The 17,382-nt window shown below is 40.3% G+C and overlaps 1 protein-coding gene and 1 long non-coding RNA gene across 10 annotated transcripts in view; one reads left to right on the top strand and one right to left on the bottom strand.

Moving 5' to 3' along the window:
* LOC135415839 (dynein axonemal light chain 1-like) overlaps positions 1-17,382 on the bottom strand; it is a 49,376-nt gene that overhangs the window by 23,004 nt on the left and 8,990 nt on the right. For 5 of the 9 annotated variants that reach the window (XM_064658213.1, XM_064658212.1, XM_064658218.1 and 2 more), the window contains exons 2-9: positions 16,409-16,611; positions 15,372-15,554; positions 9,170-9,208; positions 6,103-6,212; positions 5,385-5,440; positions 2,557-2,612; positions 1,217-1,343; positions 669-818 (exon numbers count right to left, since the gene is read on the bottom strand). In XM_064658213.1, the coding sequence (XP_064514283.1) occupies positions 669-818; positions 1,217-1,343; positions 2,557-2,612; positions 5,385-5,440; positions 6,103-6,212; positions 9,170-9,208; positions 15,372-15,554; positions 16,409-16,611 (924 nt within the window). Of the gene's footprint in view, positions 1-668; positions 819-1,216; positions 1,344-2,556; positions 2,613-5,384; positions 5,441-6,102; positions 6,213-9,169; positions 9,209-11,813; positions 11,910-15,371; positions 15,555-16,408; positions 16,612-17,382 lie in introns of those variants that run through there. The other 4 variants (XM_064658216.1, XM_064658214.1, XM_064658220.1 and 1 more) reach the window with 4 other exon arrangements.
* LOC135415846 (uncharacterized) lies at positions 12,049-16,484 on the top strand. The gene is made up of 2 exons (XR_010431295.1): positions 12,049-12,285; positions 15,880-16,484. It is a non-coding gene; the product is annotated as an uncharacterized LOC135415846 (long non-coding RNA).

Here is a 17,382-nt window from a genome sequence, read left to right on the forward strand (position 1 = left end):
GAACTCTGTCAGCCTTGGTGCTGTGACCACTTCCCTGGGGAGCCTGTTCCAGTGCCCAACCACCCTCTGCGTGAAGAAACTTTTCCTAATATCCAACATAAACCTCCCCTGACACAACTTCAGGGCATTCCCTTGGGTTCTGTCACTGATCACCACAGAGAAGAGATCAGTGTGATGGAGGAGGATATTCATGCATTTAGGAGACTTGCATGAAATTTTGAAAATTTGCCCTTGCATCCAAAGCAAAGCAGAGCATATCCCTGTCTACCTCCACTTCCTCATGTCACCTCTTTTGTTGGGAAATTGTACATCAAATTTGCTGGGAAAACTCCAACTTGGCAGATGAAAGCCTTGTTAAGTTATTTAATACAAAATCTTTCAGTTCCCTATTAATCATATGCTAAAACGACTTGGGTAACTACAGAGTAATGCCCAACTGTAGGCTGCAAGGCCACTTAGACTTAACACTCCAAAATCCACCAAACACTCTCAGAGGATCCTGCAGTCAGGATCTGAGTAACTACTTCTGAATAACTCCAAAGAGCGGAGGGAGGAATATTAATTTCATGAGCACATAGATGAATCTCTGAGGTTATGATTCATTTCCCTGTGGTTGTCATTATATTATGCTGTTAACTCCCACCAACTGCTTTATGCCCCAAACTCACCATCCAGCTTTTTCAACTTTGGTACACGTTTGGTTGCTTCTTCAATCCAAATGTTCTTCTGATCAGAGGAGGCATATTTCTCTTGTAGTGGATTGCCTACAAACACCAGATCCTCTAGTAATGGCAACTCTGCCAGTCTCACAAACTCTGCTGTAACCACAAAGGTGAAAACACCAACCAGATTGTGGAACATGGAAAGAACATCTGCACCACACATTCCTTTCAAACTCAGTTCAAACTTAAAGAGCATGGGATACAACAGGAGAGGGACTGCTTGGGCTCTAACTGGTATCGGGTTAAAGAACAGGTATGCATTTTAAAAGAGATCCAAGAAGATGATTCAAAGCACAAACTTCATTGGACTTAGAAGTCAAATTCAACATTCTAACTATTTTTACTCTCTTGAATGAGTGGATATTTAGGGATTCTGCACATGTCTGCAGGCTTGTCAGTTGGACTCAAAACCAGCACTATTTTTTACTTGGTGACTTAAGTCAAGCATTCATCATACTACAGGAGAAATTACAGAGTAGAGATGCAAGGCTTACCCCAGTCTTTCACCAAATTATTTGACATATAAAGAACCTTCAGCTTCCTCATTACACGGATACCCCTCAGTTTCTCAATTAAGTTGTATGAGATCCACAGCTCCTCTAAAGTATCGGCAACTGCCTCCTGGAAAATGACAGGACTATTCAGGTAAGCAGAAGTACATCTCCCTTATTCTTCAGATTCTTTCTTCACCCCGTACAGGACACCTCATGTGAGAAAATACTAAGGTATATTCATTTTAAGCGGGTCCCCAACTATGCATGACGAATGCTCATGGGAATTAAAAGCAAAATTATATATGCAAATATAAGTAAGGAGGACAGAAATCGCAATATTAGAATAAAACAAGAAATAGCTGGCTGGAGTAGTTGTTCTTAAGGTATAGGGGCAGAGGAGACAAATTTTGCTGCTTGTGCCCTGCAAGCATACATGAAGTGAATGTGATTCAAAAACTGCTTTAGAAAGGATGTTATACAGTATGAGAGAGAATCATTCATTCAGATGTGTGTGTTTGTACCTGTTAGCCAGAAATTGCTTTCATAATTCTCTCAATAGAGAGGGTTTTTTAGACCAGTCATTACACATTAACTTTGTATTTTACACTTAAGAAATATGGCATCTCTGAAGGTGGAAATAGCTTTGAAGAGAAACGTTCTGCAGAAGAAACACACAGTATCTCTTGAGAAAGGAAATAATTTATATATTCATTAAAAATGTGTTGATTGAAAAAAGGTTCTTCTGCCCTGAATTAAAATGGAACAAAATTATTGATCCAATTTTTTCCTCAAACAATTTTTCCCTACTTGGTAGACTCAGTCCTACGATCATCTTCTCTAAATCCATACAGCTCCAGGTGCCAGTCAGCATAAAAGGGACAGACTCTCAGGAAGTGTGTGTTCACAGAACTGTCAATATTTGTAGTAAAGAATAGCCCAAGTATCTTCAGGTAGAAAATTCTGTATACAAAAAGTCTGTAGGAATTACATTCATGTGAAGCCAGTGGAATTTACATGGCTTTACAAATGGCAGCAGTTTTCAAGTAAAAGTTCTGCTCATCTTTATCAAAGACACCAAAATCTCTCTTTCTAAAATTCTTCTGAGTAGTAAATTAGTGTAGCAGAATTTCCAAACATGAAGAGAATTTTAAAAAAAAAGTGAAAGATTATCCGAAAATTCAGAAGCAATGTGTAATAAGAGGGTGAACAGATCATAGCAAAAGTAGAAAATAAAATTTTATTAAATTCAGCAAAGACTTGTATAAACATAGGGGAATTACCCCACATTCTAGACAGTATTCCATTTTGTTAGTGAAGAATTGATACTAAGAAGCACATACCAATCCATTCAAGTTCTTTATGTTATTTCTCCCCAAAGACAGAATCCTCAAATTTTCTGTAACAGATAAAAAAAAATCTTGTTAATAAACAGGGTTTTTTTTAAATAAGAAGATGCTAGAAGTCAGGTAAAACACCATATTCTACTTACAAACTGCACTCTGAACAGGCTGTCTTAAGAAAGAATGACCTAACAGAAACAAAACCTCCTGACTACACAGATCAGCAGGAATGGATACAGGATACAACTCAGAAATACACTCATGAACACAAAGCTGCTCATGTGTAGGTTCCCTAGTTGAAATTCAGTCCAGATAAATACTGAATAAAAATTATTATTTCACCTTGCACCTGAACTCTAACTGCTGACTTGCTTGTTTTGATCTTACATAATTCATATCCCTTCTCCTTCAGGCAAAAGTTGTTCTGATCTTATTTGAAGGCAGTGGATTTGGTTTCTATACTAGAGGCAGCATATAAAGCTGCCTTACAGATGTCTGATGACAGGCATTTCAACTTTGTCTAGCAGGCAGACAAAACTCCTTTCCAAGTGAGCTGTTCATGCTGGGGCGTAGTATAATACTAGTGTACCTCAAAGCTATCTCAAACTAGCAGTCTTTTTGATAATCATTTTCATTTATCCCACAAACTTTCTTGTAGCTGTAAACAAGCAAACTGAGTTGCAGCATGTAACTGCATTAGCTTCAGATGTATACCTTTCACAAATGTTTTAACACTTCTTAACTGCATTAAGAATGAAATACTTAATGATCTTGTTTTGCTCTTGTATGAATAATGATTGAAAATACAGTAATTAAGGGCAAGATCAGTGCAAGTTTCAGCCAAGTAGCCACAGATGCTCCATAGACAGCACATGTAGCATCTTGAGATTGCTACAGATGAAGATTCAATGCTGATCAAGAACAAACACCTGTATGTTCTGTCTCAAGAAATGCAGGGATGAAACCACACCTGATGAAACCATACCTACTAAAACCACAGGAAGATTAGTTTTCACTAAAAAGTTGAGGTACAATGAAAATTCTTTTTCTTTTGAAGCACAACAACATGCTCAAAAAACAAAGAACCATAACCAGTAAGTCTAAAATTTCATGTTTAAACTAAGTCTAAACTATTTTATGCCTACTATAGCTAATATTCTCCAGAATATACCCAAGTATCCCCATCCATGAGAGAGAATGCTGGGAGATGGCCTTTTGATCTAGCCAGCTATTCTCTCTGTAACTCACATTTATAAATCACAGATTTGCCCTAGCTTTTGAAATCTGTGAGAAAAGAAAGGACACAAATACCAAAATGACAGGTTGCTTAAAAAGCCATGTCTTAAAATTGTTTCCAACTGCTGTTACTGTTTTTTATCACTCTTGTTCTGAGATATTATATATTTTAAGGGAATAAAAACTTCCCTCATGGAATATTTATACTCTCTGAAATACAAACTAACACTTGTTGCTGTCATGTAAAACCTCTTCCTTGTGTACAGATACAGAGGTGCGATCATTTACACAGAATTATCTACTTGACATAACTACCATATCAGGTATATACATTATAATCATATTTTCCATCTGAAAACAGTGTAGATCCTTAAAATGGTTTCTCACCTTCCTCTTTGAAATAAGTAAAAGCAAGTATGTAATAATTAGCACCCTGTTTATAGCTGTAAGTACTGCTATCCCTCTCTTTCACAGAAGCCAACAGACAGTGAGTTCCTCATTTGCTGTACCTTTAAGAGACAGAAGCTGTAGGCTTTAGGATCAAGTATTTGGTACAGACTGGATGCTTTGAATCCACTTTTATTAATATAAATATTAAAGATGCTTTAAAAGCTTTTAATGTTTTATGCCACAAAAATTTCGTTGATTTCACTTTTATGTATAAGTGGCTAATTATTTTCTCTCATGATAGAGTTACTCAAATTGAAGTATTACAGTACAGTTATTTGGAAAGACTATTGGAATATTTTTTTCCCTGATTAGAATTTGCAAATTTTTTGAAGTCTGAGCATATTATGAAAATAATTAAGTTCATAAAGCTCTTTGAGAAACCTATTGATGTGCAGTTGGAGAGGACAAGATTCCAGGTTCCTTGTCTGTCTGCTGGCATTTTAATGGGAACAGAAAAGCCTGGAAGCTCCACCCCAAAACCTGCAGCTCTTTGCCATCCTCATGCCACAGAGTCAAAGTCTTGAGGACAGACCATTAAGACTTCTGTCCTAAAGTTAGTAGCCCAATGAGTTTGATAGACAGCTGTCCAAGAAAGAAAAGTTCTACTTCTAGACAGGTGACACATCCATTTATAAAGCATGAACAAAATGAAACCAAGTATATGCAATCCTCTGCAAAGTGGAACAACATTTTTCCATCCAGGTCTACAACACTCCAACCTCACTTCAAGCAATAAGGCAATTGTGGAGTTGTTGAACTGCAGCCTATATCCATCATGAGTGTGGAAAACGGTCATAACATCATTCTAGAACTGATGAGGTGTTGAATAGCACAGTGAGGCCCACTGGAGGGTACTGAAGTGCTTACTGAAGGGAATTTTTTGGTTTTTTCTGTTAAACTTGCACTGGGACAACTGTCAAGGCTAGTGCAGGGATACCTGTTTCAATACACCATTACTGCTAAGCATCCATTCTCCAGTAAGACTGATAATTCTAACATTGTAATTGTAGTGTTCTAAGAGGAAGGAATAAAAAAGGATAAGAATAGGACTAAATAAAGCTGGATACATATAACAAATGACAGTATATATCCTAACAAACAACTAAAAAACAAACATTATGGCTGGTTGGCTTGTCACTTACTTAGGTTGTTCAAGTTGGCGATTCTTTCAATGCAGTTTGTAGACAGCGATAGTTTCCTTTAAAAGCAAGAATAATCAATTCACAGTATATATGGGATCACTATATTGGAAGAATTCCACGTCTAAACACCACTGCATTAGAAATAATTTTCTATTGTTCTCTCAATAGATGGTGAACTGACTGTATGTGTTAACAGACTCAAAATATCCTCAAATCATCAAGGCTCCTTGAACTTTATTAGCTTCTGGGAAAATACCATGAGGTACTTATATGACATACTGGATTATCTTTTGATGCCTGGCCTTATCAAATGCATAAATGTTTATTTCTAAAGCGGCTCTAATCTCTTTCTGGAAGTCCTGCTTAAATCCCTGCTTTTTTTTTTTTTTCCATAAATTTTGGAGTGGGTCATAAATGTGCCAGTTAGTTGACAGACTCCAAACACAGACTTGTAATTATATACCATTTTTCTGGGGACAAATATTAATACAGAATCTACCCTAACATTTTCTGAGTAAGTCGCAGGGATCTTTGAATTAAAAAGAGCAACTGTGTGTGGAAAGAGAAGCTCAGCTGAGGCAAAAAAAAAGAGAAAGCTGCTGCCTTGAAGGCTACACTTAAACATAGTAAATACATATTTGCACAGTGGACAGCACAAAACCTGAAAAAAAGAATGAAGAGAATATTTTGTTTCCAATTTGTTTTTAATTGAACTTACTCGCAGTTAACAAGTGTGGAGAGAGATTCATCCATCTTCTCTACAGGAGGAACCTGACCGTACAGTTTTACCTCTTTTGCCTCTGAAGCCTTCTGGCCATTTTTTTCTTCCTAAAGAAAAGAGAAGGTGAGGAAGAGGCTTACTGCTACATGCAATTACCAAAAATCACTATATTTAAAAATTACTACAAAAGCAATTACTATAGAAATAATTCCAATATACTACTAAAAGATATTACTGAAAAGAGAAAGCATTTTGAATCCTGTTTATCAAGATTCCTGATGGTGTAGCACAAAAAGGGAAGGCTAGCTTATTTTCAAAATAGCAAAAGAACTTACACATTACATATGCTTTTTTAAAAGTTGTGTTTATTAAATGAACTTAATTGAGGAGTCCTGTGCTGTAAAGAATGGAAAATAGACGGAGGTTTAAAATTCTGAATTAAGGTATTTCCATGGAGACTAACATATAGGAAACATCAGCCTTGGCCAATCTGTAGCAGAAGCAGAGTCTTAAAAGCTCTGCTAGAAAAATCTCCTTCCCACTACATCCAGAGACCTCAGAACTCACACCTAACTCACAACACAAACTGAACATGGGGGAGTGGGGGTTTTTTGGGGGGAAAACTTCAACAGATTCATAGAGTTAAGAATCTAAAAAAAAAATTGTGATTAGCCATTAAAAAAGAATGGGGGAAAATTTCACACTTTAGAGGATACAGCAAAAGATGAATTTCCTTTTTACAACCTAGGCTGATAATTTTCTAAATTAAATACTTGGTAAAGTTCAAAGCCTTAGAAACATGGCCAAATAACTTCAGCATCTGGGTTTATTAAAAAACATACTCTATTAAATCTTTTAAAATTCTGAAGTGATGGCAATTATTGGCTAAACACTTGGAACAAGTATCTGTTTAGGGAGTAGCAGCAGTTTGGACAGCTGCCTCCCTGACAGCACAAAGGGAGCATTTTGTCAATTCACTCAGTGTTCAGTGGGAGGACTGGAGGTCCATTAACAAAGGAGAAATCTCAGTGCTTTCAAAACAAGGACTCTTGTTTTCTCTCCCATTTTAGGCAGCTACTGAAAAGAGAGATAGCTGAGTGTGGCCTGGTTTATATGGCTACTTTGTAATGAAATTAATCGTATCCCAGAAAGCTTTAAGAATCCCATAGCAGAAGATCAGGTTTTGATAATGTTATTTTCCCTCTTATGAACCCAAAATACTTCAGGAAACTTAATTTAATAAAAAATTAGCACGTTGTCTTGTACAATTACTTATATTCTAGATTCTGTCCAAATTCAGTGTGACAGTATTTTTACTCATAATTAGCGATTTAGCAAATAAGCACGTCAGATGTCTTGCTAGAATATGGCTATATGTATATAAACTAAATCACTGTATAAATGTGAAACTTCCACTTTCTTTTCTAAGAACAGCACTGTATCTATTTGCATTTATGCTCAGTTTCTAATCTATTGGTTCATACCATAAATAAAACTACATTTTTTCTTAAAAACATGAAAGGGAGAGAGCTTCCAACACAGACTCTGGCCAGCAGTGAGCACCTGCAGGAAGAAAATTCATCCTGATTGCCAAGTACTTCTGGAAGAAAGGTCAGCTGCACAACCACAATATGCCATAGAGAAACCACAGGTAGAACAGACATACTTTTTTAAGAATGGGTTATATATTTGCTAAGTTGAAGCTGCTTTGATTTACCTAATGTCAAGCTGGCTGTAGGGCATAGTAAACCCTTATGCCAAAGGGAAGAAAAACACACAGAATGTAACACACCACCAGATCCAATCGTACAAGTCACATGGGATCCAGATTAGGAATAGTAAAAGGAAGATTTAGACCCACCCCCAATAACCTGAATAGAAAAGCAAATTCAGCACTTCATGCCTAACAGTAATGGAAACTCACTGACACAGGCCTATTATCTCTAAGAGACGTGTGACAGAGAAGCAAATGGAAAATAAATCCTCACTACGAAACACAGAGCTGAGGTTGTGAAGGGCAGAAAGAGTGAGGGAGGAAGAGCAAATTTTTTTAACACTCAGTTCACACCTCTAGTAATGCTAATGTCCACAAGTTGTTGCATTCTAGCTCTTATTAAGAGAGCAGGAGTGAAGTTTGCAGGATATGTCAACATAACTGGGAAACCCCTGAAATTCTGAAGGTACTAAACAATGATAAAATTCAAAATGAAAGTAGTCTTCAATTCCAGGCTAGTACCTTGAGCTGATGATAGTACAGATCTTCTGGCTTTCAAGTGTACCTGCCCATGCTGTCTCACATCCAGATTTCTAGAGACCAAAATATTTATAAAACCTTGCTCTAGCAGCTGGTCAGAAATAGGGGGGGAGTGCACGTACACGGAGCGGCACCTCTGTGCCCTTATCTAAAATTCACTGAGACTGGGGAAAGAGTCTCACTGATTTTACTGGACTGTGAACCTGACCCCAGAGCATCCTACACCATCATTTGAAATTATATTCACGCCCTTGCCAACACACAGTTTTCTAAAAGACCAGGTCAGTCACCACGGGACTAATGACCTTCTGTATCAACACAGTACTTTAAGAGGAAAAACAAGCAAGAAACTCAGATTCTGAGTTAAGCTTTGCACAATATGAGGGACAACATGCCAAAAGACATGTAGAAGTTTCACTGAATTCAGTTCAGTGAAAATTTCATACTTGTTTATTCTGTGGGAAGGACTACAGTCAGGTAAAGTGAAAAGAGCATAATTAAAACATAAGACATCTCCAACTTTAAGTCCCTTTGTAGCTTCACGCCAATGCATACACAGCAGAATGAGGCAGGAGAGCAAAATAAACTCATCTTTACCAGTCATATCAATTTAACAAGAACATACAGAAAATCCAACAGAATGTATTATACAACAACAGTAATCATCATTTTACTTCGTAAAACTTCTTAAAGCAGATGTTTCAAGCAAATGTATTTCCTACAATGTTTGAAAAGCAAATTTATCTGAATACAGTCAAACCCCATGCCACAGAGTACTGCAAAGCAGCTAGACATTGTTCTAGTACTTACCCATTTGGCTAGAGCTTCTTTGATAGTTGTTGCTTTGGCCTAAAAATGAAACAAATTTAAATGAATATTCATTGCAAATTTATAATTGGCTTGTTCACTGCAAACCTATTTCCTCTCCCTTCTCTCTCCCTATCCTGCTTGTCTATCCCCTTCCACCACTTCCTTGTATTGCCTTGTGTCAGCTGAGTTGAAGAAGCTGGAAACCCTCAGTGTCCTATAAATTTGTTTTCTGAGGTACTTGGCAGCATTTTCAGAAGCAAATGATGGGCTTAATGTCAGGACATTATCTTCCTGGTCTTACTCTGTGCCCCATGGGACATTGCTTGTTAGCTCTGATGGTGAAATTCAATTCAAAAGCATAAGAAACTACTGCACTGAAAATTGTGGTCTAATGCTCTTAAACCCTCACACTTTCTATTGTGCATTAGCAACTTCCTGTTTGAAAGCAAGTCTGTGAGCACACAGAATGATACAGCCTCTTCAGATTCACTGAGAAAAATGAGGTACATCTTGCCAAAACTAAAGAGCAATCTGGATTGTTTATATTTGGTGTTTCTTTCCAATTGCTTTGCATAGAGTTGCATCATACGATGTGAAAACATGTATTATTCAGTTTGAAAAATCTGAGAGCTGCTGTACAAGGCTTTTTAGGGACTGACCCACTGACCAACTTTCTGTTGTCACTAACTCCAACTTTTCTATCTCACATCAGAGTCTTATAAAACCACATGAAGATATCCAAAGCAGTAGTATATAAACAACATATTTAATGCTTCTCCAAGCACTAAACATATTACAAGATGTCTTTTGGATTAAAAAGGTTTCAGAGACCAATCTTTCACAAACACTGATCGACAGCCTCCTTTGTACAAATATAGAAGGACTAGTTTTGGCATCTCTGTTACTCTTATGTGTAGCACTACCACGTGTGGATAAAAGCAGTCTTTAAGGTAATCAGATATAAAAAAAACCCCTACAGTAAAAGTTAAACCCAACAAACTAACTTCCACCCAAAATCTTACAGGCAACCACCTCAACCACAGAGCTCTAGTGCTGGGTACTTTACTCTGGACCACTGGAAACACTGGTCTCAGGGCAAAAGACAATAGCTGAGGCAGCTGCATATAAAAAATGGCCACAGCCACTGAACACCCAGCAACCACCAAGACCCAGCAGCACCAGGGAGCCTGAGCATGCACCTCAATCACCAATATATACCTTCACTTAGACATGTATCACTGGGCATCCTCAGATGTTCCAGCTGCTTCTGCCCATCGACAAGTATTTGTTTCTGGTCTATACCAACTGACAGCTAGCTCATGGTCCCATTGGAGATGACCTGGCAAACTTGTGCCAGGCAGCATCTCCTCAGTGTCTGCCACAGATAAACAGCTGCATGACCTCTTCCTGTTCAGAAAATCACATCCCTAATTCCCATTCCAATAGCCTCATGCAATCCAATTAACAGCTACCAGTGGGCCAGCAAAAACAAGGGGCTTCTGGCTAACTGGGTTTTCTGGACAGAACTTCATTGCTGCTTTTGTAATTATGGCAGTAAATCAGTACAGCACTTGGGTACGTGATCTTGGTCACTCATGCTGAAGGCAGAAATGGATTTATATGACCAACATCTGCTTCCGTTTCTAAGTCATGCCTAAAACCGGATTGGATCCATCTGAGCGCAAGAAGCAGTTTCTCTCCTGACCTCTGCTGACTTATCTCTGCTGAGTTGCTGGAAACAGGGACATCAGCACAGCGGGTTATTTGGAGAACACATGTCAGAGATTTCATTCTCTTTGAGGTGTACTCGAAATTTCTGTAGATAAATAAGAGTATCTTCTGCCAAGCAAGATTACCTAAAGGAAACTTCCCTCCGAGCAGCTTATTTTCAGGGCTCCTCTACCTGCATATTGAACAATTTTATACAGGTATTTAGACTAAAGAAAATCATAATACTTAAAATACTCAAAATGCCAAGTGATCAATTGTCACCCTGAAGAGTCGCCATCAACACGGCAGGAACAAGAAACAGAATACCTTAAGGGGAAAAAATAACCACACTTATATTACAATAGTTATAACAAGAAGTATTTCTCCTCCCTAAACATGGCAGATGGACATAGACAATTTACAAAATTTAGTCCCCCAGGAAAAAGCAAAACAGCGACACTTCGCCTTAATTTGCAAACATTTATTTATATGTTCAATAGAGGAAATCGGAATTGCACAGCAACCGACAACAAGCTAATCGCTGTAGTGATCGCAGACACTGCTGCCTTAAAAACGCTGAGGTTCGTGTACGATGACATCTCAGACTCCCCGCTTCTTTCGCCTATCCCGAAATGCCCCTTTCCCAAGGCACAGCATCAGGCCACCACGCCTCAGCCGCCGCCCCGAGCCCCGCGCTGCCCCCCGGACAGCTCACGTCGAGCCCAGGCTGCTCGGCAGGGCCCGGCCGCGGAGGGCTCCGCCACCGCCACCGCCCCCGCCGGCCCAGGGACCGCTGGGCAGCGGCCCCGGGGGGACGCCGCTCACACACCACCCGCGGCACCAGCCCCGCGCCGCCGGGTCCCGGTCCGTCCCGCGCCCCCCCAGCCGCCGGCGGGCCGCGGTGCCGCCCGGCCGCCCCCGCCGCAGGACCCACCATGGTGCCGTTGCTACCGCGAACGCTCCGGTTGCTACGGGCGCGGGAACGCCCCGGCCCGGAACTCGCGTCGGGGGCGGCGGCCGCGGCGCCTTGTGGGACGCGACGGGGGGCGGGGGGCTATGCGGGCCCGGCCCGGGGAAGGCGACAGCCCTGGGCGCTTTGGGACCCCACGGGCGGCTGTGAGGCCTCCCAGAGGTAGCCGGTGCAGCTAATCCAGCCCCCCGAGTACTAGTCCCAATGGAATGTGATGGGAGCTTTGCCTGGCAAGGAATTACTCTGTCCAGTACTGGGTTCTTCAGTACAAGAAAGAAAAGGAGCTACTGGAGAAGGTTCAGAGGAGAGCCATAAAGATGATTAGAGGTCTGGAACATCTCTCTTATGAGGAGAGACTGCAGGACCTGAGCCTGAATTGTCTAGAGATGAGAAGACCGAGAGAGGATCTCATCAATGGCCTATAAGTATCTCAAAGGTGGGTGTCAAGAGAATGGTATCCAGTGACAATGGCCACAAACTGAAACACAAGAAGTTGCATCTCAACACGAGGAAGAACTTCTTTACTTTGAGGGTGGCAGAGCACTGGCACAGGCTGCCCAGGGAGGTCATGGAGTTTCCCTCTCTGGAGACATTCAAAATCCACCTGGACATATTCCTGTGTATCCTACTCCGGGTGACCCCTTCTTGGCAGGGCAGTTGGACTAGATGATGTCCAGAGGTCTCTTTCAATCCTAACAATTCTGTGATTCTTTGAATGTAAACCTATATAAATAATGTGGCTTTAACTAAGGCCACAGACACTCAGTTTAATGTACACTTCAGGAAACAGCTATGTTTTCTGCAGTGTCAGCAATGCGTCTTTGGTCCCCAGGTAGCATTGTAAATATACAAAATGCTAGTGCAAAAGTTGGCTGGTTTTCTACAGGCCCTTCTATGAATTATTTTGTCCAGGAATACCCTGACCCTGACCCATTCATAAAAGGATCTTCAAAGTAAAATTACATTCTTTTTATTTTTTCCTCCTTTTTAAACAAAGTATCATCCGGTTTTCCAAACAAATGAACTATTCAGAAACAAAAATCTAACATCAAATTCTTACGCAAGGTTGCTTTTTAATAAAGCGTTTTACTTCTCTTTCAAATTGCATATATCTGACAAAATCTAACACTGAATTATTTTAAAGGCTTGTGCTTTAGAAATTAAGTGTGAGGACTCTTAACCTACTTGGCTTTTATTTATAAATTAACATTTACTTCCTGATCCTCCAGATTGCAATCTTGCATAGCAATGCATATGCTGAGGTAGGACTGCAGTGTGGAGACACAGGTATAGGCGCTGGGAGAGTGACAAAAGAGGGTTAGGGGAAGTGCTTCTCTTGCACAATTAATTACACAGCTCTGACTACTGAAGATGCACAGGACAAGGCAGACAGACAAAGAGAAACCTTCAGACAACCCTCTCCTCTGTGGTTGCCACTTGTAATGAGTCTAGAAAAAAGGCAGGGTACCAAGTATCAGTGACACCAACAAGCACATCACAGCAGGCTGTGGTCCTGGACTTCTGGGGCTGCTGGTGTTAGCAGATGTTCAAGCACTAGATATGACTTGGTAAAAGCCTCTCCAGCTAGTGAGGAAGTTTAGAGACTAGGTATGAAGACATCTTGTGTGGAGTTAGCAGGATGAGGCTTCTCTTGTAAAGAATCGTAAAGATGGATAAATTGTTCAATTGGCATTGATTGTGTGTAAAGAACATGTGACTTTAATCAAATGATAAGGAGTAATAAGTTGCAGAAAGCTAATAAGACCTGAGCAGCAGCATCATGACAGTTAACTGGAGAGAGAAGATCCCTGAGAGCAAAACAAAACTGATTACCAGAAATGAAGGGTTTGTATCTTCCTAGGCAGCTCTCAGACTGGTCTGACAAAATGACTTTGGAAGGAGAAATTGTCTTGATAGAGGTCCTCATTAAACAGGCCTGCTGCACTGGCACCATTTCAGCAAGACCCTTTAAACAGATCAACTGATTTGGGAAGAACTTGTTTCTTTCTACCTGAATAGGAGGGAAAAATAAGATACTAGCCAAAAATTAACTAGGATGAAAAAAAACAATCTCAGGCAGTGATGGAAAAGATATGCTAGATTTGAGTTTAGGGCACTGGAGGGCACTGTTAGTTTGGTTGGGTTTTTTTGTTTAGCGCTTTTTTTTTTTAAGAATTATGACTCTAAGTTAATCATCGCCATAAGGTGACAGCTTTTTACAGTCAGTTTAAATCTTCTACAGGCAAGGTTTTTTGTCTCTCAACTCTGCTTCCTCCCTAAGAACAACTGTCAGCATCTGTTGACATCATTACTAAAAAGGTCCAAGAGTAATTAATCCCTTACTTACTGGCTGCATTTAGCCATGCTCTAACCTATCCAACAGAATTCTAATACCCTGAGTGTCAAATGCCAGTCCAAGACATTACAGGAACAAGTAGTTACACCCCCAGTACAATACAGCGCTAGTGCCACTGTTCTCCCTGGATGACAGGAAAAATACTCTTCATTTTCTTACTCTACAGGTAGTTTTTCTTGGAAAGAAACAGCCTGTGTCACCAGAAGACCACTACATAACATATACTAAGTATACAATCCTCACTGCAAACAGGCATCTCCAGCTTCCTGCAAATACAAAACATTTCCAAGGTGTATATGGCTGTAAATCTGAGTTCTGGGCTAAGGTAACTGAGGACTCAAAGCCAGAATCATTCATCATTCTGATGTCAAAGTTTATCATCCGTCATTCCCCAGGGGTGATCCTGTCTGTCATTACTGAGGGTGCAGGCTGGCTGTGAACATTCTCCAAGTCATAAATACTGCAAGCAAGGAAGTACCTACTACACTCTTCAGATACTTCTTTTTTCATATCATGACCACTTTGGGCTGTCAAATTTATACCACAGTGCAGCCTGCTTATTGTTTCACTTCTCCTCTGTGTACCTAGTTAAAATAACTTAGGCTGATCCAAATAAATCTCTTTCTTTTTGGATTTATACTTGTAGCTAAGTAGTCATTTGGTTATTTCACATTTCAAGGTTTTTCTCAGTCAGTCCCTCCAATTCACCAGTCATTTTGGTGGCTCAAGTTCAGTCCTTGCAGTTCTGCAACAGCTTGCATGTGTGTAAATGTTCATCCCAAATGCAAGCGCAGAAACTCCTGAATCTTTCCCCAGGAGTGTTCCTGTGCATGGGCATGTGCTTTGCTCTCTCCACCCCCCAGAACAGGCACCCCCAAAACACGATCCATAGCTACATGACAAAATGGAGTAGAAGGAGGATCAATTCGGTGACCTGCTCCTGGATAACTCAAGAGTTCAAAGTTCTCTTTCCCATGCTGGCGTAGACGCCTGATTGCCAGCTCAGCATATAAGGAGCTCTTCCACATACGATCATCTTCCCCTACCACTAAGAGAAAGTGTCCTTCTGCTTTTTCAATGGGGATCATGCAAGGAGAATTAGCAGGACTCATTGGATCCTCCAGAGCTTCAAAAATATCAAATACCCCAGTGTCAGAGACATTGACCTTGTTCATATCAAAACGCAGCCCAGGCAGAGTCATCTCACCGTAATGGAGGTCTGCAATTGTGTTTGAACTACAGCCAGAGATGGAGACAGCAGCCACGACTTCTGGCAGGAAGGTGATCATGGAGAGTGCTAATTCTGCCCCTTTTCCAGTCCCAATCACTCCAACTCCTGGTCCTTTCACCTTCAGATAAGATAGGGGGTGGAGAAGAGAGGAAGAAAAGAATAAAGGAGGTATGCATTATAATGCAATTAGCCATTAAGTGACTTTGGAGTTGTGTTATTAAAAAAGGGAAAGGTTAGGTTAATTATTGATGTGACCTGTTGGAAAGCTACAGCCTGGACCCAGGCTCCTCCCTCTGTTTACTGTCTTATTTTTCAGAGACATCAAGAGCTGTCAAACCCCACAGAAAATCTCAGAGACAGGCATAAGATGTACCATCACTTGATCCTCACCTGGGCCCTACTGCATATGTTGATACAAAATTTTTCTCTTTTTCCCAAAACAGGTAGCAAGAAATTCAAGCACGTGTTGTCTCAGGCAAATAAAGTAACCTTACAAATTGCATTTCAAGGATTAGCAAGTAGCATTTAATCTTGTCTTTTTCTAGCCTGGAAAGTAAAACTGAAAGCAACATCCCAAACCATCGAATCCATTCTTTCAATGACTGTTGAGCAGTTTTGTATCATCCTCTCTTAAACTAATTGCTTTTATTAAAAAAAAAAAAAAATTATCACCACTGCTCCTGTTTGGAGGATATTCCAGCACTTCACCATCCTAATGATCAGCAGTCTTCTAGTTTCTAGCATGACTTTATTTAACAGACAGTTTGTGCTGGAATAAATTCACTCTCACAGTCATATGCATAGCCACCTATGCAGCATCTACAATTTTCTCACTATTAGGCCTGAACCTGCCCAGCAGAAACTGATACTCAAAAAAACCCAACCAAACAACAAAAAAACCCAATCACCACCAACACTTGGGCATGACTGCTGAATCCTCCCTTGACCCAAGAGATCTCTCATTACACTCACTTTTGGGTGACGCTGTAGGAATCTAGCTGCCTCCTCAAAGTACTCGAGTTTGAGTTCTTTCATGACCTTAGGAAGATCTTCAAAGTCAAAATATGGCAGAGAAAGAGCAGCAAAACCACGGGTAGCCAGGAGACCGGATCTAAGTTCAATCAAGCCTCCTTCATCACCATACATGTCAATCACTCCTGGAAAGGGGCCATCCCCTACATTAAAAAGAAGTGGTACAGAGGACAAGTTAACAAACAGGACACTAAAAACTATCTGGTGAAGAGTGAACAATTCTACAAAACTTATGTAAACTCTGGAATAAACTGCATTGAGCAAAGCACAGCAAAGAGACACCAACTGCTAAACAAAATCAACTGGACTTAACTAGCTCTATCTCAACATCAGCACTGTAACACTTGGTAGGAGAACTGCTACTGCAGATGTGACCAGACGGAGGGTAAAACTGAGAGCTGTATGGGTGTGGTTACACGTGCATGACTGATATACAGATAAACGTGACATACATGTGTACAATTTGTCCCACAAAACTACAGAAATAATCAGAACTGCAATTTTAAACAGCCATATGTTTGCAGCCAAGGTTGTGTTGTATCACGTTTGTATTCCAAGCCAGCAGACCTTGGGTTAAAAGGTTAAGGATACCACCTCGTGGAGTTATAAAGATCCCAAGCAAGCAATTTCTTTTTTTTCCCCTGGCCACAAGATGTCACCTCTTATGTACCTGGATCCAGCTCACTACAACCATCTCACAAAAAGGACCCACTTGTGCAGGAGAGTGCTAACTCTGACATTACCTGTATGCACTAAAGAAAAGATCTCTGACTTCAACACACTTGAGAAAAGGAAGTTTTGGACAAGACATGCTAGATGGTGGAAACCTCCTAAATTAAAGCATTAGGAAGTCAGAAAGGGACTGAACCATGCTTTTGTGTTCTCTTTCAGTTCTGATCTTTTTTTCATAGAAG

This window comes from Pseudopipra pipra, chromosome 6 (genome assembly GCF_036250125.1).
Source record: "Pseudopipra pipra isolate bDixPip1 chromosome 6, bDixPip1.hap1, whole genome shotgun sequence".
Classification (NCBI taxonomy): domain Eukaryota; kingdom Metazoa; phylum Chordata; class Aves; order Passeriformes; family Pipridae; genus Pseudopipra; species Pseudopipra pipra.